General features: G+C 37.5%; 1 protein-coding gene across 2 annotated transcripts in view; it reads right to left on the reverse strand.

Annotated features, from left to right (window-relative positions):
• Positions 1 to 4,882: 4,882 nt before the first annotated feature.
• Positions 4,883 to 27,791, reverse strand: part of GALNT7 (polypeptide N-acetylgalactosaminyltransferase 7) — a 119,981-nt gene continuing 97,072 nt past the window's right edge. The window contains exons 4-12 of one of the 2 annotated variants that reach the window (XM_045831234.1): positions 27,085 to 27,215; positions 26,761 to 26,840; positions 24,221 to 24,403; positions 21,328 to 21,445; positions 19,733 to 19,855; positions 16,351 to 16,569; positions 12,498 to 12,596; positions 11,670 to 11,798; positions 4,883 to 7,289 (exon numbers count right to left, since the gene is read on the reverse strand). In XM_045831234.1, the coding sequence (XP_045687190.1) occupies positions 7,152 to 7,289; positions 11,670 to 11,798; positions 12,498 to 12,596; positions 16,351 to 16,569; positions 19,733 to 19,855; positions 21,328 to 21,445; positions 24,221 to 24,403; positions 26,761 to 26,840; positions 27,085 to 27,215 (1,220 nt within the window). In that variant the 3' untranslated portion in view covers positions 4,883 to 7,151. Of the gene's footprint in view, positions 7,290 to 11,669; positions 11,799 to 12,497; positions 12,597 to 16,350; positions 16,570 to 19,732; positions 19,856 to 21,327; positions 21,446 to 24,220; positions 24,404 to 24,543; positions 24,727 to 26,760; positions 26,841 to 27,084; positions 27,216 to 27,791 lie in introns of both variants that reach the window. The other variant, XM_045831235.1, reaches the window with a different exon arrangement.

Raw genomic sequence — 27,791 nt, forward strand, 5'->3', positions numbered from 1 at the left:
TTGAATCTTCTCAAAACCATCCCTGCCCACCTCCCCTCCCTGGGTCTGAGGAAAAATCATCTTCCATAAAATGGACCCCTGGTGCCAAAATGGTTGGGGACCTCTGCTATAATCTGTAAAACAAGGTGCTGGGTTAGATGATCCTAAGGGCCCACATATATCAAAGCAGTCACTTGCAGACTTGCTTAATAGATGATAGTATGCCTTTTAAATATTTTTGCTTTTAACATTTATTCTAAGTAGTAAATCACAAGTTTATGTTACGTTACTACAAATAAAGCACTATCTGAAACCTGGCCTTCTATTATATACACCACTGAAAATGTTTTACAAAGCAGCAATGATTTTATTTATTGTGAAATAAGAAAACTAAAGGAGCTATGTTGCCACTGTGTAAGATTGAGTCCTTTTAAAATGAAACATTAGAAATCAGCCATTGGTGGACCTAGTTCTCATGAGATTCCTATTGGAGACTGATTAGATGAGGTAAAGTGAGGAACATACAACCAAGTAAGCTCTCTGAGGACAGTTTATTTTTTATTTTTATATATTGTGGTGTCTTACCTGTAGTTTCACTTTTTACAGTTTCAATTACCTGTGGTCAAAAGCATTAAATGGAGAATTCTAGATATAGTTTCAAATTGCACTCCAATTCTGAGTAGCATAATGAAATCTCTTGACCCACCCCCACCCCCATTCCATCCCACCTGGATGCCTGAATCATTCCTTTGTCCAGCATATTACCTACCCCTTAGTCACTTAGCTGTCATCAGAGGGAGACCACTTTTACATAACACTGTTATAACTTATATTGTTAATCTCTTACTGTGCCTAATATATAAACTCTGTCATAGGTATGTGTGTATAGGAAAAAAACTATATATAGGATGCAATACTATCTAGTTTAAGCCATCCACTGGGGGTCTTGGAATGTATCCTTCACAGATAAGGTGGGGACTAGGGTACTATATACCTAGTGCCAGAAACGGCGTTCTACAAATATTTGTAAACAAATGTTCAGGATAGAGGGGGCAGCCACTATTTAGCACAGTCCTATTTGGATGGAAATGTGGGTTTAGGATTCCTAAATCTCCAAATTTTCAAGTGGAGCTAGAAATGCAGAATTAAAAAAAAATATCTGATTGTAAATATCAGCAATCCATTCAAATGTCTAAAAGAAAACATGTCTATTGGTAAGATTCTGAACAAGGGTAATGAATTTGCCACTTGTGTTCCAATATAAATAGCATAAGTGAGTATAATATTAATATTTACTTGAGAGGGTTGTTGAGAAAAGTTGTATATACCTTCCAGCTAAACACTGTTTTTATTGTTTAAGAAACCCTTTCCCTGATTGGAAACTCACCTATCTTCTAATCGGGTAGTAAACATAACCATAGACATTGTTTCTGAGGTTGCAATGGAATTTCATTGTATTCCCAAGCCTTTGTTCAGGATTTACAGTGCAGACTTCTCTCTTAGCATCATCCTGGGAGTTAATATCTGGAATATTGGCTCAGAAGCACAGTTAGGGTGCCACATTAAAAGGGTTGAAGAATAACTTCTAAGCAATACGTATTACTACATTTCAGAACTGGAAATACTCTTTATATCAATTGGACCAGTCTCCCTTTTTCAGGAAGACATGGTGGTCAACTAGGACAATGTCCTAGGGCAGCTGGTAAGACAATAAAACAATGCACATTTACATGCTATTTGATTCTCCACATTTTCCCATTAGAGATGGCTTAAACAAAGAACAAATTAAAATACATACGAAAGGAAAAACAGGATTATGATAGAAATGAAGAATAAGGTGATGAAAGCTTTTATCTGGGAATCAGGTCAGAGTTGGGCTGTTTCTTTTTGGTTTAATAACATCAGACAAGCCATGTAACCTCTTCCCTCATATGTAAAATGAGAATTTTTTTTGAGGATTAAATAAGGCAATGCATTTAAGACAAGACCAGAAATAGTAAATACCTGATAAATATTAGTTAAAAGTATACATACCAATATAGTAAAAAGTGTACATACCAATATATATGGATTAACAGAATCTGTGATAAGAACATCAGATTCAATTCTGAAATTCTTGACAGTCAAGGTAGAGAGGAAAACTAGTTACATAGAAAATGCATAGAAATTCCTCCCACAGGGTTCGGGGGATATTGAGTATTTGAATTGTATGTGACTTTGACTTCAATACTAAATTTGTGAAGTTGGACAAATTATGTGACCCTCTCTAGCACATATAAATGTGTGACTGCGTTTAATTTTAGCTGCTTTTGATTTTAAAGTGTTTGCTGAATGCAGTCATTTGGGAATTGCCTTTGTCCCTCAATAGTATCCTACTGACTTTATAACTAGTTCATTCACATTCATTGCAGTTTAATAGTCCATTATATGATTATACTACAGTTTATCCCTTCTGTTGATGGGTATTTAGGTTGTTCCAGGAGCTTTTGATATTATAAATGGCACTGCTATAAAACTTCCTGTGCAGGTCTTCTGGTATTCAAGTGTATTTCCCTCCAGTAACCTGTCTTGTAAACTCCAGCTGTGTAAGCAGCCCCAAACGTCTCCTCTGCCTCCTCAGCAGTATCACTACTGTTTAAGCTCCACTTGCCTGTACCATGTTTGCTGACAGAGATGGTAAACCTGGGGTCCACCCTGTGTGCTTCCTTTTTCTCAAGTATCTATCTCACTCTGCTTTGTCTATTTTACAACTCCTGAAAATATCTACCCCATATATTTTGTCCAGTTTTACAGCTGTTTCAGGCAGGAGGGTAAGTCCAACACTATGTTATGTATGGTCAGACATAGACGTCTATTCATCTCTATTTTCTACTGAAAGTTTTGTGCATTTAATCATTAATGCAGCTAGAGTTTATTTGCTCATATTAGAACCCCAAGATAAGCTTCATAGTTTAAAAAACACATTCTTCAAGATGCACTTAGTTCTAGCCAAAGGTTAAATTGGTCCACTGCAAACTACATTCTACATGTGCTATACAATTGGGGTGAAGTAGGTAACAGTTTATTCCCTTATGGATAACCACCTTACCCCTAATTTAAGAAGAGGAAGTTTAACTTCTGAACATCATTTCTTCACTTGTAAAGTGGGGGTAATATCTCACATATGAAGCGCAGGTACACATACACATAGCCTTTATAGAAGATGTGCAGTGTACCTGTCTTAAATCTGATTATTGACAGAAGATAACTAACATATTATCCTGACTATATGCAAGAACCATTCTAAGCATTTTATGTAGGTTAACTTAATCCTAGTAACAATCCTATGAAATAAACACTATTATTACCCCCATTTTACAAAAGGGAAAACAGGCATAGAGGTTAAATAACTTATCCAAAGTCAGACAAGTAGCCCTGACTGGTGTGTCTCAGTGGACTGAGGGCTGGCCTGCAAACCAGAGGTGCTGGTTCAGTTCCCAGTCAGGGCACATTCCTGGGTTGCGGGCCAGGTCCCCAGTAGGGGGTGTGCCAGGGGCAACCACACATTGATGTTTCTCTCCTCTTTCTCCTTCCCTTCTCTCTAAAAATAAAATCTTATAAAAAAGTCAGAGAAGTAACTTGTTAGTGGAATAGGGTTTCCAATACAGATAAGTCCACCATATCAATACTACTATTCAGATGACCAGATTATAACATCAGTCTATTTTAAAAATTACAGAATCCTTCATCCCACCATTGTTCAGATGTGGGTGCCAGGCCTGATTCACTTAGAAAACTGACATCCACCAACCTCAATTATGGGCATTTCAAAATTTTAAAAATGAGAATTACAAAGCAATTATTGAATTTAGAGGTTGTCCCTCCTTTAATCTCTAATTCCAGGGACTCTCTACCAGATCATTATGACTCTTGTCCATTTTCTTACAACAGATTGATTCTAGTTAGTAACATGCATTTTCATAATGCTCAATAGTTTTTAAGTGCTTTCACATGGATTACTTTTCACATACCCAAACTATTGGCCTACTAGGTATCTGGCTCAGGTCAGGTACTTGTCATATTTTTCATTGAATTATAAGTGGATTTTTTTCCCCAATTATATACTGTCTATAAAGAAAATTCATCCCAAGATTGCTGTGGGAGACTATCTTAAGAAATATGTGAGCCCTCATTTACTCCAGTCTGGAGCTATTTTACTTTTTCATATTTTTTTTTAAAGATTTTATTTATTTTTAGAGAGGGAAGGGAGGGAGATGGAGAGAGAGACATCAATGTGCAGTTGCTGGGGGTTATGGCCTGCAACCCAGGAATGTACCCTGGTTGGGAATCGAACCTGGGACACTTTGGTTCCTAGCCCGCGCTCTTTTTCATATTTCTAGGCAAAGCAGCCAAGAAGTGGAAGACACAGCAGTAGCCTAGTGCATTTAGAGTAAGTTTTCCAAATCAACGCAGTCACTTACTTGCATGTTAGTTGCCATATCTTCTTGAGATGCCTTGTGCCACAGGGTCTTATAGCCTATTTTTAACTTCATTTCGATGGGCTTCCCTTCTTTCTACTCACTTGGTCTTTAAGAAATTTTGACTTAAAAGAAATGTTTGCTTTCAACAGGTATTATACTGTAGAATACACTGTCAAGAAAGATATATTTATGTTGGCGAGGTTTTTAAAATCGGTAAGCGATGTTTAAAAAATTGCTATACATAGGCAACAAGATAGGTAAGCTCTGAGTATTCTAAGGACTGTAAGTAGAATTCTAACCAACACGCAAGCACATATTCAACATTTAACTATGGTTTATGATATTTTAGCTATTATGTTAGTTTATCTTATGAACAATAAAATCAACATTTCAAATGTACAGTGTTTAGATTTAGAAATGATCACAAGTACTAAAAAAACCCATGAATTAAAATACAGTATTTTATTTTTCTCACCTAAAAAACAAGCAACCCAGAATTAAGATATACATAAACCTCTCAAATTTATCCCTAATAAAATTTTGAATATTTATACAATTTCTACAGAAACATACAGTGTATCAAAATCTCCACAAATCAAATTTATAAAATGTGTAGAAATGCATAGTGATATTATCAACTTACAAAGCAAGGATATGGGAATTATTTCCAAAGCAGCCTACAGTAGAAAATAGTCATTATGGCAGCAGTTTCTGATGGTTTTTTGTTTGGTAAGGTTTCTGATTTCAATATAGAGAATCATTTTCATAGAGTATCTTAATGAATTGCACAAAATACCCATTTAAAATTTACACGCACATTTTATGTGCTACCTTTTTTAGGCCTATGCATAGTTAACAAGGTTATAATCTATTCAACAAGAAAAATGGAGCCTATTTACCAACACAGGTAATTAAAGTACCAATTCTCTTACTTTCTTTTTATAGTTGATTTATTTTGCAATTATATAAGCATATAAATGTTTTCCTTTTAAAACATCCCTAGAGGTGAATGAAAAGTTAAAATGATTGATCATAGATCAGTAGCAAAATACAAATTGACAATTCAAAATTATAAATAAAACTCTTGTTTAGGGTGTTTAATTGACTCTCCAAATTTAAGGACTAAGCTTGAAGAAACAAATTTGTAGGCTTTTCTTTAACAAATGTAGGTTATTTTTTTTCTTTTCGTTTCTGCCCTTTAATTAAAAATATATCCCTCTGGCAGTAGTTTGTAAATTCCTTTCATTGTAACAGTATCATGATTACAGGACCAAAAATGCTTAATTTACTTGCCATTTCCCACCTCATGTCATTTCTAACCCCAAATCAACATAGCATTTTAATATTTTGAGTAATAAAAGACTATTTATTTAGAAATTAAAACCTAAGTGACCATTTGCAGTATTTGGTTTTCATAAACTGTTTTAATGTTTAAACCCAAACAAGTCTTTTCACTGGAAAAATACTAATAGGAATATGCTTCCTAAAAATAATAAACACTAGAGAAATAACATCTAATCTAACAGGAGTTTGTATTTGTTAATTAATTATATTTTTAAATAGTTTTTTTTAATTTTAAAAATGTGCAGGGAATTTCATTTGGATGTAGATATAAATGAAACATCCATTCACTCTTGGCTTGAAAGGTTGCACAGCTTAGGTTATCATAATGCACAGGAACTTTGTAAGGCTTAATCTAACAAGGGCTTGGAAATTCTTAACCTCAGTCAGAATGAACTTTTGACGTGTTTGTTTATAGTGGTGTTTGTTGCTTTTATTACTCCCATTTCAAGATTTCAAACTTGAGAATTATTTATAGTTTTCTATATGACAGGTATTGGGGAAAACTAAAGTCCAAATGTCAGCGGACAGTTTTTCTCTGGTTAGTACACCTGCTTGCTCTCTTAGGTGCTGGTATCAACAGAGGGCATTGGGAATGCCAGCAAGTAAGGGGCTCAATGCCATACAATCTCCAATCCCTATGAACGAGTCTCGGGATGTTTCCTATTGTCATTTTTTCCAAGCCATACAACATGCAATTTCAGAACAAAGGGTAGTACATAAATTCATTTCTGAGTAGTAAAGGTATTCCTCATAGCGGTGACAATTCCATTATTATCATTTTATAAATTTCATCGAAAGCTCTTGAAATATATACTGAGAAATGAAAGAGGCACTAAATGTGTTGAAATTCACCTTTCAAAAAAGCAGCATGACTGTGAAGGAAGGCCACCTTGGCTAATAACCTGTGGCAGTGCTTCAAAACGATGTAAAATTAAATAAAGACAAACAGGTTGATAATCACCAAGTCATATATGAAAGTCTGGTTACTCCAACCTTTTTTCAAGTGTGTTAAAAAAAAAAAATCAAACTGCCTTTCAGACCCCTGAGTGTAATCCCAAAGAAGACAACAATGCTTTTAACTCTGTTCTAAACAGAGCTAAATGCACAAATTACCAACATCATCTTAAAACAAAACAAAAAAAGATGTAAACATCTACAAAGTTTAAGGTAAAAGCAGTTTTGTAAACAGTAACTGCAGATGATAATGTTATTGTAAAATCACAGTTTGTCAATGTTCTTCGAACTGATCAGGAGGTTCTGGGTTTGGAGCTGTACAGAGTTAATAATAGTTGCAGCAGGTTTCAGGCGGTTTTCAGTCCTGTGATAATTTACGGGTCAGTAGGTAGGTTATTGGTTCCTTTTATTCTTCTAAATACTATGGATGTTGTTCATTTCCCACTTTTGAGTCATTTTACTGGAGTCACAACTGGCGAGGAACACTTGATGCAGGACGTCAGAACGGTCTAAGCACTTTCCTGAAGGAATGTGAGTAAACCTGTGCAGGCTCTGGAAAACACAGGGAAAAGAAGTTTTAAATGTGTACTTTTTTTGATGTCACTGAGATTAGAAGTCATTATTCGGCTTTTACATGAAGTTAATTCAAATCAGTAGGCTGTCTTTTCGTTTTGGTGATGGTTTCCTTTGCTGTGAAAAAACTTTTTAGTTTCATATAGTCCCACTTGTTTATTTTTTCTTTTGTTTCCCTTGACTGAGGACACATAGCCAAAAAAATACTAAGAGCATGTCAGAGGGTTACTGCCTATGTTTTCTTTTAGGAGTTTTATGGTTTCAAGCCTTATGTTTAAGTTTTTAATGTGTTTTAAGTTTATTCTTATATATGGTGTAAGAAAGTGATCTAGTTTCATTTTTTTTTACATGTATCTGCCCAGTTTTCCCAACACAACTTACTTTAGAGTCTGTCTTTACCCCATTGTATATTCTTGTCCCCTCTGTCATAGATTAATTACCCAAACAGGTATGGGTATATTTCTGTTCCATTACAAAGTAGTCATGGGGATGTAAAGTACAGCCTAGGAAATACATTCAATAAGACTGTAATAACTATAATAACTATGTATAGTACAAGGTGGGTACTAGACTTATTGGGGGGAACCACCTTGTAAGTTATATAAATGTCTAACCACTATGCTGTAGAACTGAAACTAATATAAAATTGAATGACAACTGTACTTGAAAAATAAAAAAAAAATTTAAAAAGATGATACTGCAAGCAAAATGGGAAGGCTTCAACCAACCAAACATACATCTGACTTTGGATTTTTCAATTGCCAGTCTTCTAAGTGTTTTTATTGTTTATACAAGTGCATATGATTTCTAAGTCACAGTACTGTTGGTACTTCAAATTCAATGTAAACAAATCGAAATTCATTGTATTTCCCTCCAAATCTATTTCTCTAGTTCCTATTCTGACTAATAACATCAGCTTTTCCAGTCCTCAGGATAGAGGCATTCATGTTGCACTGTCCCTCCCTCCCTACCTCTCTCCCTCCCTCCCTGTTAAGAAGTCATGATATTCGCAATGTCTCTGGCATGCACCCTTCCATCCCCACTGCACATCCCTTAGGATAGCCCTCATCATCTGTTGTAGGTTTCTCCACATAGTTCAGGGCTTCTCAGGTGGGGGTACTCAGATTATCTAAGATTCTGTCTGTAAGGTGAAAGCCATTTTCATAATACAAAGATCCCATTGGTCTTTTTCTTTGTATTGACATTTATACTGATGGTGCAAAAGCATTGGTGGGTAAAAGTGCTGGCACCACACCATAAATTAAACAGTGACACAAAACTGCTAGTAGTCACATTCTTCACGGCCACATAAAAAGTCAGTTTCACTTAAGAATATCCTTGATGAAGCAGAAGCTATTAGTTTTATTAAAACTTGACCCTTGAGTATATTTTAAATATTCCATAAGATGAAATGGGGAATATACATAAAACACTGTAGAGTGAAGTACCATGGTTATCTTGAGGGAAAGAACGTCTGCAGTTATTTGACTTGAGAGTTCAACTAGCTGCTTTTTTCATGGTATGTCATTTTGAACATGAAAGGTCAACTCACAAACAATAATTATTCAAACTTGGGACTCTGTAGACATTTTCTTGCAAATGAACTGAGCTTGTCCCTTCAAGGAGAAAACCCCCCACAAAAAACAAATCCACAAATCTGACAGTATTTGTTGCCATTGATACAATTTGAGTTTTCTAGCAAAAATTAAGAATTTTCGAAAACTGTAACCACTATCATGAACTTGATAGCTTCCTTATACTCATATTTTTTGAAATTGCACAATGAAATGTATCAACATTTGGAAAATCATAACTCAGTGGACCAATTTACCAAATGAACAACACGATGTTACAAAAGCTGACATGGGTAAAGGATCCATTGAAAGCATAAGACAGACCAACGGATTTTAGTTTAACATTGGAAAGAATGTTCACTTATATGGTTTCAGATTCAACATTTCAAAGAACTTTTAAGAAACTATCACTTATCGACTTGTATAGCATCGGAGAATAGCCACAATTATCTGAAAAGGCTATTAAATTACCCCTCCTTTTCTAGTTACATGTGTATGCGAGGCTGGATTTTCTTTGTATACATCAACTAAAACAACATATTATATCAATTGAATGTAGAAGCAATATGAGAATTCAGCTGCCTTCTATTAAATCGGACATTAAAGGGATTTGCAAAACTATAAAACCATGTCATTCTTACTATTTTTGGAAAAATATGAAAAGTATTATTTATATTCACATGTAATAGGGCTAGTATGTTTTACATAAATTATAAATTAATATATAAATATTTATAAAATTTCTCAGACTTAATTTACAATTTAGGATATATTGTTAGCTATAGTCTACATAAACAAAATCTGTGTGAGGAGAGTCTCCATAATTTTTAAGAGTATACACGGAATCCAGAGACAGTAGTGTTTGAGAATTCCTGATGAAGCTTAAGAGTTCATACTTCACAATGTTTTCCAGAATTATTTTCCTATAAGTATCCACTGTTTCCTATCATTGTGTTCTTCAAATAATGTCAACTGTTTTCCAAAACTTACAAAATGAAGTTCAATGTTCTTTTGCATGGAGGGCAATTTAGGGATACTATACTAAATGTGATTCCTAGAATTTTCTATGTACTTTCATGCCATGCCTTTGCTCATCCATTTTTCTTATTTGTCCTCCATAAAAAGCCTTTATATATCTCAATGATACATCCTATATAAAACATCAGAAATAATTCCTCCTAATAATCTCTCTTCTGCTGTGCTATGGCATTGTGCTTATTTTTATTTCTGCATTTTTTCCCTTCTCTGCTATTGTAGTATCATGTGCTTTAGCTATTTTTTGAAGTCACTACATCAGGCACCAGTGTACAGGGGTGGGCAAGAGTAGGTTTAAGTATCCACTTTCATTGGTTGTTGGTTAAATCACCCACCACCATTACCTAAAAGATAAATCATAATTAAGGATAAGAGCCCTGGCTGGCGTAGCTCAGTGGATTGAGTGCGGGCTGTGAACCAAAGTGTCACAGGTTCGATTCCCAGCCAGGGTACATGCCTGGGTTGCAGGCCATAACCCCCAGCAACTGCACATTGATGTTTCTCTCTCTCTCTCTATCTCCCTCCCTTCCCTCCCTAAAAATAAATAAAAATCTCAAAAAAAAAAACCAATAAAAAAAGGATAAGAAATAATAAGAAGACAAATAATATGAACAAATAATAATACAAGAATAAGCTCTATGTTTCACACCCACAACTGTAACCTACTTTTGCCTACCCCTGTATATTTAGTAATGTTTGATACACAAATTTGGTGTTGTGCCCTTTAAAATATGTAAAATATATACATTCCATTTTTTTATCTATTACTTCTCAAAGGTAGCTTCTGATCTTTTAGCCTTGTTTTAGTACTTTATTCATACTGTTCTTACTGACCCGCATCACTTACTGCTATTATTCATTTCTTTGTGGAAATAAATGCTCTGTTCTTCAAGATTTGTGTTGATTTCCTTTTTCCTAAACTTGTCATTAAAAAAAAAATCAGCACTTGACACATACTCACATCTTCACAGTAATTGCCTATGAATGCTGATGACTGGGAGTATTAAGCTGGGTCACAATAACATACCTGCATAGCAAACGCTTCCACAACAGAGTATTATACAAATATTAAATGCGTAAATAAAGTTGAGGGTTGCCAGGTTCATTCAGATTGAGGCAGCTTTCCCAACTTTATGTTTTACAATAAATTTATCTTAGCCAAGTCTAGACTTTGAAAATTATAAAATATACAAAGCCATTAATATGTTGGAATTCTCAATTTGGCATAGGATGCTGAATATTCACAGCTAAAAGAGAAAAACTGTTCCCTCCCAAAAGAGTGTCAGCTAAATAAGTAAATAGGACCTTTAAAGCATGAAACAGGCAACAGTGATCTAACTTCTGTATTTTTCAAATAGCAATGAGGAAGTAGTGAAGGCCTAGCTTTAAGTGTTATTAGTCTGTCTCTAACTCCACCTGCTGGACAACATGAAATATAAACACATTTTTTATGTTACATCTATCTATCTTCACAGCACACTGCTTTTCCCAGGTAACTGAAATTAGTGGGTCTTCGTGGACACTCTGTGACCTCATTACATGAAATGCTGCACCCGAGAATTAAAAGTGATGCTTCATTATGGAACAATGAGTCACTAGTGCTCTGGAAAATAAAATGACTAAATGAGAGGGGAATACAAGTCAATCTGAATGCTGGTTTTAAGATTTATACATCTAAATTCTACCTGACAGCTGTTATTAAAACCAAATAGCATATACTTATTATTTCCTAAGGTGAAATGCAGAATACCTTGAAGTACTGCCATTCCTTAAATTCATTTAGATTGCAGTGTGTGATCATGATTTTGGATCCATCAGGCCCCTTTGTCAAACACTGGTCATACTGCATGAGTTGATTAGCTTCATTGATTCGGAAAAGCTATTAAAAAAAAGAAGTAAAAAAATAATAACAGGCACCTTCTCTGCTGATACACGAGAACAAATAAACTCAATAGCTATCTTATTTTTCTGTAATGTTTTGTATGTTCAGAACTGTAAGTCCAAAGACAGGAAATACATTCATTCTGATGTGAGCAAAACCCTGCACTCACACCTGAGGGATTATGTTCTGTAGCCTTTTAGATATAAAATGGGTCATTAACACATATTTATCATGTACCAACAATGTGAGAAAATAAAAAAGTGAAAACAGACCTGATGTTTCACAATCTAAATTAAAGGCAAGAAAAATAAGTAAAGTAGAAAAACATAACAGTAAAATATAATTACTGGCATAACATTCCAGCATATTGAGAGGAAATGTGTAATACTGAATAATATTTGCAAATAAAATTGTTAGGGAGCTAGGCTACATAGTTATAGTCTCACACAAGATTATAGTCTGATTTCTTAGACATGAATTCTAGATTCTGATTGCTTGTGTGAAAAGCAATACTGTCGTTATACCCTTGTTTAACAAAAAGATTTAGCATTGTTGGTTTCTTCACAGAATGTTTTTACTTGATTACTTCCCCAAACAAACACTATCACCAAATTGAAAAGCAAAAGAAACCCGTGATCCATAAGCCTGGGAGTTCCCACTGAAGAAGAAATTTCAGTGTGAGAGGAGGTTATTTACCTGATTCCCTCCCATCCGGTGGCAGGGTCCCAGCTCCACGAAGCCCCCGTTTGTCCTCCCCATGCTATCAATGCAGTAAACGGTTTCGAAGCCTCTGATCTAAAAAAATGAACCAAGAACCAAAAGACAGGCAACCATTTAGTTTTTACGAAGTCCTAACATAAGAGTAAAAGCATTTCATGTTAACTATTGCAGTTCACAGTGGAAATCTGGGTATGTGTAATGGCAGGTTATTATTGTATAGTCTGTCTTGGAGTAGTTTAGAGCACAACAGTCATCTTTCAAATTATCTGTGGTCTTTGAGTCAATATTGGAATGAGCTCATTCTGACAAAGGCTTGGACTATAGATTTTGATAAAATACTACAGAAGAAAAGAAATTAAAAGACACTTATTGAACACAGTCTCAAATTCATGATAATTAATGTGAGTGAGAAGCAAACAGAGTTACCTAACTGCAGCGGTCAGAGACACTGGCCCTGGAGGCCCAGACCAGAACTGAGTTTGTAAGGTAACTCCCAATGGCTACGTGGCACTTTCGGCAGCTGTCCCCAGGAACCCAGGGGGACAAAGTTATGGGAACAGGATCATGTAAGTGAAAAGTCAACACAGGTTTCCACCTTAGGAATGCACATTTTATATAAAAATAACCTTTTTCCTTTTTGGAAATATTATATATCTCAACTATAAATTACCATAGTATTTGGATAAAATGTTTTATTCATTCAGTCAGTATATATTGACTGAGTACCTGGGACAACATAAGAGCTTTAGAAGTCAGGACCATGACTAGAAGACTTGCTAGTCATGGTCCTGAGGACCCTCAGGTCTGTAGGGAAGCCTTCTGAAGGCTAAGCATCAGTTAGGACTAAGCGAGGGATGAACATGTGGAGGAAGGAGCCTCTCCTGCCCCCCTGGAGCGGTGGGGCTGAGGGGGCTTACCCTGGAATGTGCAGGGAGGACAGAGAAGGGAAGTGCAAGGTGCTGGGGACAGAATGGGAGTGGTTAAACTGAAGATACAGTCAGAGTGAGCCTGTAAAGGAAAGATAGAAAATTCCATCTACTTATTTACTTATGCATTTATTTATTCATCAAATATTAAGGGAGTATTGTGTCAGGTATATTGTAGGCTCTGATACACTTGTGAACAAAATAAAGATCCTTGCCCCAGTGAGCTTATATTCTAGGGAAGGAAAGACAGAATAGAAGGCAGAATCATAATGGATATGTTAGTTAGAAAGGGATAGGTGCTCCCTGGCTGGTGTGGCTCAGTGGATTGAGTGCCAGTCTGTGAACCAAAGGGTCACAGTTGTGATTCCCAGTTAGGGGGTATGTGGGAGGCAACCACACATTGATGTTTCTCTCCCTCTTTATTTCCCTCCCTTCCCCTCTCTCTAGAAAGAAATAAAATCTTTTTTTAAAAAGTGAAAGGTACCATGAACAGAAAAGGAAAAAAGCAAGTTAATGGGGTGTGTGTCTAGGAGTGTTTGGGGGATAGCAGGGTGGATCTCACTGAGAAAGTGACATTTAAGCAGACTTGAGGTATACATGTGAGTTAGCCACACATGCAGAGGGGAAGCATTCCAGGAAAAGAGGACAGCAAAGGCTTCCTGCATTAAGTAAGGAGGACAGTGGGGCTGGATTAAGTGAGGAGAGTAGTAGCAGGCGAGGCTAGAGAGGAATGGGGCTGGACATGCTGGCCCGAGAGGGCACTCGAAAGGACTTTGCCTTCCCTCCAAGGGAAAGGGGCTGTCTCTGCAGGTTTCTAACAGAGGAGTAACAGGATCATTTCAAAAAGATCAGTCTGACTGCTGTGTTTGGAACAGGATGGAGGAAGGCGAAGTTAGCCTCAGTGAGATGTGGTGGCTTAGACCAGAGTAGGAAAAGGTTGGAGTCTGCATCTAATTGTAAAGTGAGAGAGAAGGAAAGGATTCAAAAAAGACTGCAAAGCTTTGGCCTGAGCAATCAGCAAAGATAGGCTGGAGACGGGAGACAGGGAGGTCAGTGCTGGATAAGGTGAGTTTGAAATGTGTACTAGACATTCAAGTGGAGATGCCAAGTTGGCAGTTGAATATACTTGTCTGAGCTCTGGGAGAGTGATTTCATTTGAAGGTAGAAATTGCAGTCATTTGCTTGTAGATGGTTTTAAAGCCATGAGACTGGACAAGGGCCACCAAGAGAATTCTCTCCTTTTACATAGAAGGCAACTATGCTAATTAGGTGTTCTCAGAGGTTAAAAGATAACTAAAAATGGAGTCTGAACTGCCAGGGGCTATGCTCTAGTTGGGACTTAAACACAATTTGCTGTCACAGCACACAGAGGTGAAATAAGTGTACAGGAAAAAAGGCAGTAAAATGAGGTGCAGAAAGAGTAGCATAGTGTCCTTTGTTGGCTTCTATTCCCAAACTTGAGATGTTGGAGTTCTTTTGGAAGGGATCCTGTCTTCTTTTTTCTATCTATATTTTTCTCATTCAGTCCCACAAAACAACCTACCTGGTCGTGGCTCCAAACACACATCCTTAGATGTATATATGACATGTGGTGTGTCCTGGGTTTCAGGATCATCAATACACAGCTTACCACCTACTTGACAGCCCCACCTGGGCCATTCATGAGTCCAGAACACCAAGAGGGAACTTATTATCCCTGCCCTGAGCATAAATCAAATCATGCTACCTTTCTGTTTAAAACCCTCATATGACTTTCCACCACACTTAGGATAGCAGGCCCCCTCCTCACCTGCCTGCCACTTCGCCTGATTTACTCTGCTCTTTTCTGCTTATCGAACATGCAAAGTATTTCCGGACTCAGAGTCTTTAAAGTCACCATTTTCTTTACCTGGAACACTTTTCTAGCTCTGATTTCTGGGCTCTTCATTATTCAGATCTCAGATTAAATGTCACCTCCTCAGAGAAGCCTTCTCTACCTGGTCCCTATGTTTTCTTAAACATCACCTGCTTATTTCCATTATAGCCCTTACCTCCATCTATTATTATCCTCGTTTTCCCTGTTTTTGTTTGTTTTTGTCTCTTAGCCACTAGCATACAAGGTCCCTGAGGAGAAGGAACTCATTCATCTTGTTTTCTGTCTAGAACAGTGACTGGCACATAGTGGGCCCTCAACCAATATTTGTTGGACACAAAATTAAACAAAAGCATGTACAATTGAAATTTCATGGCATGTTTAGTATAGTTACAAGGTAGCACCTGCAAGGGTGGATGAACGAGCAATGCTCCCACTTACAAAGGCAAGTTTGAAGAAAGGATGACACAGATCAATGCCTTTGATTTTAATTATTTTCAATTACCATTCATTGATTCATTCACTTGCCCAGCACTGTCTGAGTGCCTACTGTATATGGGGGCCTCTGCATTAGTTCACTGGAACACAATGGTGAACAAGTACTTATAGACTGGCTGTGAGAGGCGCAGTTTTGTGTTATGAAAACTCATGGAAAAATCACAGGACTGAGATTTTTTGATGGAGTGGGAAAGAATAAGAAAGGCTTTTCAGGACTGGTGATCTCTACATTGAGAGCAATAGGATAAGTTGGAATTAGCCAAGAAAGGGGGTTGGACAGAAGGAAAGAAGTGGCAGAAGCTGGAGAGAGAGGACAGTGTCCTTTCCCAACTAGAAAGACCCACATGCAAAGGCTGAGAGGAGGGGACACAGGGTGGGTGTCAGGGTAGTTGTAATTGCCTGGTAGAAAGGAGGGGGAAGTTAGCAGACAGTTTTTACCCAAACTTTCCTCCAAAAATTCTTCTCTCTCATTCACTTCCATCTCTCTCTGCCTTCTCCCAAACTCAGTCTCCAAACACACACACTTAGAGATCTGAATATCGCTGATACTTACCTCTCCCCAGTCAACATTTTTGGGTGGCAAAGGGTAGTGTGAGGTGATATCATAAGCAATTTCTTCCATGAACCATTTGAAACTCTTGCAGTTGTGATCTTCTCGAAATTTTTTCAGCTCAGAAATGTCCCCATATGCTAACGCCTTTGATTCAGGACGACTGGCATAGAAGTAGTCTTTATACTCATCCCACCAAACCTCTACAACTCGGACATAATTCTGTAAAAAAGAAAGTGAATACCATGGGACAAAGAAAAATACCTGTAACATCATAAGCAGCCTATCTTAGACATATGAAATATGACCAACATAAAACAAACTTATTTCAGTAAGACTCAATATTTAATTAAACAATAAATGCAACTGAGCTAATGACTATAGTATGTCAATGGCCAAGGATAAAATCATCATGCATGTTCAACTAAAAAGTGATGGACACAGACTCTTGGCTGTAAGAGCATATCTAGTCTCAGGGAATATATTCTATCCTGCTTCTGAAGGACGAAACTGATACCTAGAGAGGTTTATGAGAGGCTGACTAGACATCGGTACTCCTTCCAGAATTATCTCCATACTACTAGTATACGTAGGGAAAAATCCCATTTTAGAAACCATCATGACAAATGATAGCTCTGTTTAATAAAACACACTTTTGTAAGTGGCTCTGTTCATCTTCTTACAACCATAATAGGACCATTTTACCATAACCCAGAATCAACTGGGTATTCTCTGCAGTTAGTGCAAATCAGTCGACATTGTGATAACTGGCAAAGATTTAACTTCTAAGGTTTTACTGAATGCTGTATGTAGGCACAAATATATGTGACAGATTTAGTACATACGCAATCTAGTCCCTTGGCCTTCTCTATCATGCATAAGCAAACTTTGTGGATAAAGGGCCAGAGTGTAAGTATTTTTTGGCTTAGTGGGCATACAGCTTCTGTTGCAACTACTCACCTTGCTGAAATGGTAGCCACAGGCAATGTATAAACAAACAGGTATGGGCTGTGCTCCAATACACCTTGATTTACTAAAAAGGGCTGGATCTGGCCCATTGGCGATAGTAGACGACCCCTGTTTTACACCAGGAGTAGGAAAACCTAGTGTTTCCTATTACATTTTTTTCTGGACTGCAAGATAACTTTCAAAGGATGAACATGCTCTTATAAAAGCCAGTAGCTTCAACGAAGTTTTAAGCAGCAGTATCCTAAAAGAGCCTGAGATATTATACCTAAGTATTTTGAATCCTTGTTAACCCATCCAAAATTAGACATAGTCCATGTCTTCTAGATACTAGTGAATGTGAAGAATTAAGTATACAGGCACAGGGTTATAGCTACAAAAAGAAGGAACATTTGTTTGGGGTGGAGAGGGCCAGAGAGGCACCATGAGGGATGATGGATGGCTCAATCTAGAAAGAATGGTTAATTAGGTGAGAATGGAATTGAGCGCAAGCAGAAATGCAAATGAAGTGTGACAAATCAAGGTGCATTTGGAGTCCTCCAAGTAGTTTACCATAAATGGAATGCAGGGTTCAAAGAGAAAACTTGCCTCACTTTCCTCATGTTAAGATGAGAATAATCATAGTCTTTATCTTATGGTGTGTTGTAAAAATTAAAAAAACTTACGGAAAGCATTTAGATTTTTGTCTGGTACCTAGTAGGCAATCAAAATGGGTTAGCGATCATTAATATTATTTATATTTTATATGAGAGGCAGCAAAATGTTTTAAAGTTTTAAGCAGGTAACAGACATCAGATTTAATTTTCAAGGGAATAACACTGGTGGTGAGTGGAGGATGGACGGAGGGACATGAAGTTGATGGCAGAGAGCCACATTTAATATCCATGGGAGAGATCTGAAGATGGGCACCAAGCATAGTAAGCAGTGGATTTAAGAGGTATGTATGAGGCAGATGTATTAGGGCTTGGCAAGGTGAGAGGTGGGTTAGACAACCCTAACATGCCCCCCAGGTTTCATTCATGGGAGAATAGGGAATTCATGGGAGAACAGAGAATACGGGAAAAGGAATTGTTTTTGAGGAACAGTTTCAAAGTTCAACTATGTTGACATTGAAATATCTAGGAGGATAATTTTAGAAGACAATTGATTATGGTCTGACGCTCAGAGAAGACAAATGGGCTGGGGAAGTCACCCTAGGCCACCGGCACCCTGGTGACCGAAGCGCCTGGCGCTAAAACTGGAGAAAAGGAAGTGCCTGGCACATTCGAGGCGCTCACTGAGGGCACGCTGAACAGGACATCCACTGGATAGTTTTCACAAGAGCTACACTTAATTTTCAGAGTGGGTGAGTACTTCCTTCTCCTCTTTTCCTTTCCCTATCAGCACAGACCTGCTTGAATCATCTGACTTTCATCAGCTCTTCATGACTGTGGATCTGACTCAAAGGTCAGGCTCTTTTCTGCAACGGCAGTCAGGCCTGATGTTGATTTGGTGCATCTCTGTGTCAGTGTGGGTACGTTAATCTCACCCCTGTCATAGCTGGGGCTCTAGTTCACCACTTCTAAGATGATATGGCCAGTTAGAAAGCTCTGTGTTTGTTCTTAAAGCCTAGCTATCTCTGCCTCCATCACCTATTCCCCTTTTGGGAACTGCCCAAGATGTATCTGCAGTCAATCATCATCTTCCTTCTGCCCTTGACTTGGTTAAGGACTCCAGACAAGGAAGGGCACCAGAGTTAGAGGGTCCCAGAACTTAGGACAGCAGCCCCCCAAAGACACTTCAGAGTGGTGCTGTCAAGGACAGGGGCCGGCGGCCTCCTAGCAATGGGACATCTGGCCTCTGTCGGAAGCTTTCCTGGTTTGTCCCTGGTCTGAGGGACAAAGGACATGAATCTTTTCCACGAACTGTTCAAAATTTGCTTTTGTTTACAAAAACTCAATATGATTAATTTTTTAAGCCAAAAAAGAAAACCCCACCATCTAGCACAGTGCATTTTGGGAAGATGTGTGTAGTATATATTGCTGTGAAATTAGGTCTTGCAGGATATGGCTGTTTGTCATTTTGATGTATTTAAAATATATATGTTAAAAAATATTTTACTCATTTGTGACTAATAGGAGCTGATATTTTTTCCTTTCCACTGCTTTCCTACAGAGTGTCAATGCTTTCTGAATTTATCTGCATTGTCTTTGTGGAGAACATTCAATACAGACTCCTTAATCCAAATGGGATACAATGAATAATCTCAAAGAACAATAAGATATTTCATGAATAAGCCTAGCCTAAGGTAAACGTGAAGACCTGTGGGATTCTGTAAGAGATTTTCCCATTCAGAGAGCTGACGTTTACTTGACCACCACAGTACGTGGTACATAAACGTCAGTTCCCTAGCCTTCTCCTCTTCCAATCAAAGACTTACCTTCAGGGTTGGAGAAGACCCGACATAAATGGGTGGAGGATTCCCTTGCCAGCCCTCAAGACGGTAGATATGTCCCACACGGGAACAGGGGACAAACAGTAATTTGCCACCACACTGCCATATCTGTCAAGGAAAACACAAATAAAAGTTGTTTCAAATGCCAAAAAAAATCCTGCTGAAAATTCATCTTATAACTGTGAATCTGAAATCTTAATTAGATATAGCATCCACAGGGAATTTATTAACCACACAAACCTTAAAGTAACTTGCTTGTTTTTCAGACTCATATAATACCAAAGGAGGCAGTAAGGAAAGCAGTCATATACTGCTGCTTAAGGGCCTCCTCCTATGTAATGGTAGCTCCAAGTAAACTTTTCCCAATGTAACCTTGCCAAACTATGCAGTCTCCATTCCTAACAGCATTCGCCATTTCCATTGCTAATATATTTCCCACCTGGGTGATTATTATAATAATCTCCTGCCTGGCTTCTTCACCTCTGGCTTCTTTCTCTTCAATGCTATCCTTATTTATAGCAAGCGATTATTCTAGCCGAAGAGCAGCTTTGGGTCATGTTATTCCCTTGCTTAATATCTTCAATGGGTTTCCATTGCTTATCAAATTAAGTAAAAATCTCTTAGCTCAGCATGAAAGGCTCGCTTCAATATGGTGCTAATGTACCTGTCCACTTTATCTTCTTGATGTGTCTGTCTCATCCATGCTGTCCGATTCTACCCAAACGGTGTTCCTCACTGTTTCCTGAATACATCGTATTTCACCTTTGTACCTCTCTCTTTTCTATTTGCTTGGAAGACTCCCTCCCCGCCTTTATCTCTGCTTATTGATACCATGCCCATCTTTCTCGTTCTGCCTCAAACTCTACCTTCAGTGGGATGCTGTTTCTTAATCACACCAACCAAATGGCATTCTACCTTCTTATCATACTATGAATTTCAATATAATTCTAATCTCTTATTGACTGAGTTCCAAAGACCGAGTTATTCTCCTTCCTCACAGTACTAAGCACTGGACATTTAATACAAGGTACTGCATATTTGTTTAACTCAAACTGTGATATACGGTAGTTTTTTTGTCTCTCTTTTGGGAAATGGGTCATGGAAGGTATTAGTGCTCCAGGACTGGCTCGGTGATGGGGGTGCCGCAGAAAGGCAGCCCCACTGTGTGTGAGGACCCACAGTCCTTGCTGGGATCTGCTTCTGCCCTGAAGCACGTCCTACACTAATAAAGGGTAACTGGGTCAGGGGATGATCAAACATGGCCCCAGCACATGCAGATTCTCCAAAGGGCTTCTATAACAAAGTGCTCCAATGGACAGAAAGCTTCAGGTGGGGGAAGGAGGAGGTATTTTTTATTTCTAAAGCTTGCTGGCCTCAGTTCTATAATGGAGCCATGTAAACATGTAATAAGTCTGGAGCTTGCATTCTGCTTTACCTCCCTTCAAAGGCATACATTTTTGCTAGTCATTCCTCATAATTTAGAGAAACGCTTTAAATAGTTATTCTACCCCGCCCTTATTTGAAAGTCACAAAAGTCAGTCACTACTTAGGAAACATCATTTGTTTAAATGAACTGTTACCTTGTATGAGATCTCAAAGTTTTCACCACCCCAGATCTGGAGACCTGGATCATACAGACCCAGTTCAAAGAAGAACTCTCGTTCAATGGCAAATAATCCACCAGCCATAGCTGGGGACCTAAAAAAAGAAACACTTCAATAACTATTAAGGACAAACCCCTTCACCCACAGACAGCAAGCTGTTTTGGAATACAATCTTAATGCATAGAAGAGACAGAACTGATGGCCAAACATTAAGAAATTATAAAGCCTTTGCAAAATGATCTTTTCATTTTTCCTTAATGAATTTACCAAAATTTCTCAGTGAAATAGAATTATACAGCTCATTATAAATTAGAGCATTGTATCATTTCACCATTAGAGGGAGCCTTGGTTCCTTTGTTGATTTAAATGCTAGGCCTTCAGATTTAGTAAAAGTAGAATTCTGTCTTTCACTCCTAAAAATCCTGAGCCACACGAGTCCTGGTCTGCTAACTGCTCCCGCAATGATTCATGAGTCATTATGGGATGGGCAAAACCATACACCATGGAAGCAGTCTGTCATTTTTTAATTTTATAGCTTTGGGGCTTGCCAAATAAGGGTATAATTCATCTCAGAACAGTCACAGTTCATTCAGAGTTTGCAAATGTAGCACAGAAATGACACAGCAGAAACAGACTGAGCTATTTACTAGACCAGGAGGTAGGATTGCTAACTGGTAATCTGTATGGCTTCTTGAATGGAATCTCGAATTTGGTACTTTTTAGGGACAAGAGAAAAAACATTTGGTAGATTTTTAGAGACAAGCCACTCCTATTATTAGAAGTGATAGGAGAATAATTTATATCCTGTTGGCCTGTGTCCCGCACCCTGAACAATTAATTATTAATTCATGATGATTCTTAAGGAGATGACTCCATTAAAGTACCTTCTATATCATCACATCTAATATTCAATTTATCACTAATTCTCTTAATTCTACCTTGAAGATATATTTTGAATCTGTCTACCTCTTTCCAACTTCACCACACGGCCACTGCTTGGACTGTTGCAATAACTTCATAACTTGCATCCTTAGTTCTGTTCTGTCCACATCCAAGTCTACATGCCCAGCAGGCAGAGGGGACCCAACATGGGTCCCCTCCTGCCAGCTTCTTTCCACTCTGAGGCTCAGCTGGCTCCCTCGTTCTGAGTTCTTTGCTGCTCTCCTCGTGCCTTGAACTTGCCAAACTCCTTTCTGTCTCAAGGCCTTTATCTGTGCTGTTCACTCTCCTGAAATGTTCTTCCTCTTCCTCCACAGGGTTGACCCCTCATCCTTCGGGTCTCAGCTCCAATGGCACTTTGGCACATGGGCCATTCTGGATCCTCCGGGCTGGATGAGGCTCTCCTTTCTATAAACTCTATTTTTCTTCACATCACTCATTGCGGTTGCTATTCCAGAGTTATTTGTGTAGCTTTCTGTTTAATTTCTGTCTCACCCACTATATTTTAAGTGCCACCAGGGAACTGATCTTTTAAAGTCTTATTCCCAGGAAAAACTGCCTGGCACATAGTAAATGCTCATTAAATATTTGTCAAGTGGACAAATAATGAATCAAGTAATATATTCAGTATTAAAGAAAAATCACACTGTGGTCAAGTTATTCTCTTATTCCCTTTCTTCTTAAAGTACGCTGCCTAACTCACAAAACATTAGCACTATTACATTTTTGGCTATATTTCTTTGTCACATTTCTTTAACTGCCACTTGAAATTACTCTATTTAACTCTGTTTTTTTAATCTTTAAATGCATTCCCACTTACCTCAGTATATATTTGAAAATGCATCTTAACATGAAAATCAGTGAGTCTTTTAAAGAGAAATTTCCCTTCAATTTTTCTAACCCACTGGAAAAAAAATTCTTTACTAGCCTATGGAATTGTCAGAAATAAAGAATATAATCATTACCTCTTATTTTTTCCTCCTAGAACTATGTTAGTCAGGTAAGCAAGTAAGCAGTAAATTCCTGGACTGTTTTGAAAAATAACTTCAAAGAGAAATTTGGAAAATGTCAAATCAAGCTTAAAGTTCTATAACTTCTTTATGTTTGCCATCATGGCATGCCCAGATCCCACCAGCATTTGCATGACATTGGAAACACCTTCCCAAAACAGAGTTCTAATATTATCAATAGTGTAACAGGGAAAGAGAGACCAAAAGCAGAACCATAAGATCGGAAAAATGAAATTAGACATATTTAGAAACCTATACTAACATCTGACAAGCATTTCATTTGGAGTCACTCTTTTGGAATACAGTCAAATGTTCCAGATAAAGGACCCCAAAGGATACAACAGCATATGTTGTTCTATTTGAACAGCCACAACAGGTGACAAAAACTGATTCTGGAATACGGTTTCCTTTTAATCAAGTGCTCTTCTGAGAAGGAAGCAGTAAAGGAGTCTAGGTAGCATTTGCCAAAGTCATGTATTTTTATTCATCTGATATAACTGGTATAAAATTAGTATGTAAGAGTTAGCATATAAAATAAAAGGAAGAGCCCTCCCCGCAAAATCTCTTGCTATTGCTTTTACTAACATAACACCCAATGCATTAAAGTGGATATTAAACTTGAATTACAAGTAATTCATGCATTGTATATTTATAAAATGATTGTTCTTTTTTCTCTTGTATTTGGAATTAATGCCTTATAATATTCCCCCTTCCCCTGCAAAAAGTGGAACCTGCATTTAGGGAGAAAACAATCACAAAGAAGCTAATGTGAATTTAAACTGTGAAATAGTGCAAGGAAAGAAGTCCTCAGAATCTAAACAACATCTACAGTTTTAATAACAAGTGTTTTAGCTTAGCAGGAAGTTAATAGGTTAGCAGCAACGGGAGAAAAGAAAACATGTAAGTGATTTAGTGATTACCGATATGGTTCGGTTTTTGTCTTTCTCATTCTCTTCTCTTGAGGGGTCAGAGGCACCCGTTTCCAGAGCATACTCCAATCCCATGCTCCTCGAGCATACCCATCTTCGTCACCACCCCCTTGGGGTACAATTTCATATGTGTTGCCATTTATGACATCTATGATCGGCACAGTGCAAATGGTTCTGTATGGTGTTGATGATGGCAGCAAGGATGAAATGGAAGGGTATGTATGGACCCACATATAAATACAAGTACATGGGGAAGGAAAAAAAAAGTACTTAGATAAACATTCCACGTAAGAAAATAAAAGAGTAATGTTTACCGATAAGGTTCAGTTTTATGTTTTCTTTTGGCCTTTTCCTTGTGGCTTAGAGGAATACGTTTCCAGAGTAAACTCCAGTCCCAGGCCCCTCTGGCAAAACCATCTTCATCCCCACCTTGCTGTGGTTCAATGGAATAATCATTCCCATCTATGTAATCTATTAGAGGCACAGTACATGTAGTTCTGAAACATTTACAGAAAATGAGAAAGCATTTAAGAACCCACAACTGACTAGTTTGGCATGCCTCGCTATATTATCTCTTTGTCATTGATTTAATTTTTTTCTGTTTGTGTTTGGTTTGTTTTTTTCACTAGGGGACTTCAATATCTAATGGGAAGTAGAAGTAAATGAATGTCCTATAAAAAGTCAAGGAGCCTGCTTTAATAAGGAAAAGAGAGAGGAGACTTACACCTTAGTTTGCAGACCAATGTCAGGGACAAAAAGCCATGTCTTTTAGCTTAATAGTGTTTTTTTCATTTTCATTTTGGTCCTACAGGCAAATTTGTCTTGGCAGTTTTTTATTGTTTACAAGATTTTCCTGCTTACTACTTTTACATTATAAAACAAGTTTGTGTGTGTGTGGGGGGGGGTGTGCACCTTCATGCATGTGTCTGTATAAAAAGATAATACCTGCTATATTTTTAGCAGTTCTCCCAATTCTTTGTTGCTTTCCATTTCTTTGGGAGCAGTTAATATAAAAATCTGTTTCTGTACTTTTTCTTGATCTTTTTTTGGTATCCCTTTTATTGCAAAAAAAAAGCAGCTTTCATTACAAAAAAAGAATTCGGTATTGTATTCTTGGTTTTTAAAAAAAATAAGGGAAAAACCCCTTAAAACCTAAAGAACTCAGGTGTAGTTTGAGAATCTGGAGCAAAAAATAACATCCATTGATTCTGACTTCAGGAAAATGCTGGTACTATATGACTAATTGGGCGCAGAATCAATGCTGCAAAGATAATTTGGTCCCCTGCTTGTTCCAGAGCTCATCTTACCAATGAAGAGTTAAAAATGCATTCCTAAAATGGAGATTACAACATTTCATAGTCATGTTCAGGTGCTTTTTAGATATTTAGAAACCAAGGACAAAGGAAAATGTATGGGGCTTAAAATTTCGATATGGTGGAAGTAGATTTGAGAAAGCTGTGTTATTCCCTCTGGAATAATTCCCACGGGTCAGTGGACGGTCACTGTGGGCCATGTGGGATGGCCAGGAAATCCTGTGAAAACCACTTCTTTATTTCCCCAGAGGACAGCCAGTCTTCACCTGGAGGGGTGAAGGTTTATTCTCTTTCCTCACTTCTCACGAGTCTCAGATTTCTTAATGAATGGTGTAGCGTTAAGGTGTCCCAGAGAGATCTCAGTTTGACGATTTATTAGCTGTCTGATTTGGGGCAAATTAATTAACTTCTGCAAGCCTCAGTATCCTCTTCAGTACAATAGAGATAATACTACCTATCTTGCAGGAGTGCTGTGAGGATTAAACCAGACATGTGAAAAATGTTTATTATAGGCCTTCACAGTACATCCTCTGATGATTAAACCCTCCAAGGTCTTTCTTTGACACATGCCTTTCACCACAGGGTTATGTCTCATCTGCCTAGATTCTGAAATAGCCAGAATTCTGGACTAAAAGCAGAGAAGGCTTTTGGAACCACTAGGGGAATGCTGCCTTCTCTTGTTTCAGGTATTTCTGTAAACTCAATGGGGATCACCACATTTCCATGGTATAATTACCTATTTCTAAACTTCTTAAAGTTTCTAGGAACCCTGAACTTTGGCACAAGTAACAACTGGTCCTTGAAGTAATAATTAAAAAGGGCATTAAGAACTCCAATAGTTATAATTTCAAACATTGCTCCTTCAAATCTTTGAAACTGTTACTATGGCATAGAAGGAGCAATTAATAATTACTCTTAGCAAAAACAATTACTCTTAGCCTTAGCTTTTGGAGCTTGAGGAAGTCTCTAAACCACAGATGATTCTTGAATCAGACACCCTAGGCTTATCCCAAATGTCCAACTGCCTGCGTCTAAATTAGCCCAAAGTATCAGTCTAGCTCCACCCCAGGAAACAACTGGCTGAGTGATAATACTCAAAACAGAGCACTTGACAGACTGAATGGACCTGGAATCAGAAGAATGAGAATGTTATTTGTCCTTCTAGAATGAGGTTTACTTTTCAACCAGGAAAGCAAAAAAGCAAGGTGATGTTGTTACCTGTCCTTAGAAATGGGAGCTACAAGTGGTGCATACCAGTTAACTGCCACCTCACAGTGGGCATCAAGGTATATCAAAACCTTAAAAAAAAAAGAGGCAGGGTGAAAGAACACTTACATGTGGTACATCATATATTACACACAATTTAAAATTAGATGCTATAAGGTAGCATTAGAGTCAATTTTGACATTAAAGTTTTTTCTGTTTAGGCCAGCATTTTCATTTCAATCTAAAAAAACAGGTACTTAAAATACATATGATTGTTTAGTTATCAAATCCAAAATGATGACATTGTAGATGTCAAAAATATGAAATATTTCCTACCTGTCCAAGTTTTGCCTTCTGGGCACCAATACTTCGTGCTTGAATTAAACCTTCCCTTCTCTCATTTCGAAATACCTTCACTAGGCCATTCCACAGCTTAATATAGTCATCTAATTTTTCTTTTAAGTGTTCTGTGAATAAAAATTCAATCAGCATTATAAATTATATTTATGTATATAAACCAATTAAACTATTATTTTTCTCAAGAAACAGGGCCAGGGAAAGGTGCTTTAGACAGTCAGTGATTTTACACAGACCAGAGTAATCTAGATGGAAGAAAGGTGAAGGTTATTTTTAAGTTATGTTTTGAGCTTAATATGCCTACAGAGAACTGGTTAGCCTGAGAATAATCAAACATCTCTCTAAACATTAAATAAATTTTGACTATGTCATATGACATAAAAACAAAAATTTTTTATTTTTTATTTTTTTTAATTTTTTTTATTAATCATTGTTCATATACAGTTTTCTCCTTTTTACTCCCAATCCAGTTCCCCCTCCCACCCGCCCCCCTAAAACAAAAATTTTTTAAATTAAAAAAAATTAAATACTTTACAATTCACATGTTAATGTCATATCTAAAAGGTTTTAGGCATATTTTGTTTGCTTTTGGCAGAAGCAAGAGTCCAGGATTTCTGAAGACACACTGTATGACTTCTTTGGAATCCACAAAGGATATAGGTAAACATTTGTTTCTGGGCCATCTT

This window comes from Phyllostomus hastatus, unplaced genomic scaffold (genome assembly GCF_019186645.2).
Source record: "Phyllostomus hastatus isolate PE091 unplaced genomic scaffold, TTU_PhHast_1.1 phas_contig_159, whole genome shotgun sequence".
Lineage (NCBI taxonomy): Eukaryota > Metazoa > Chordata > Mammalia > Chiroptera > Phyllostomidae > Phyllostomus > Phyllostomus hastatus.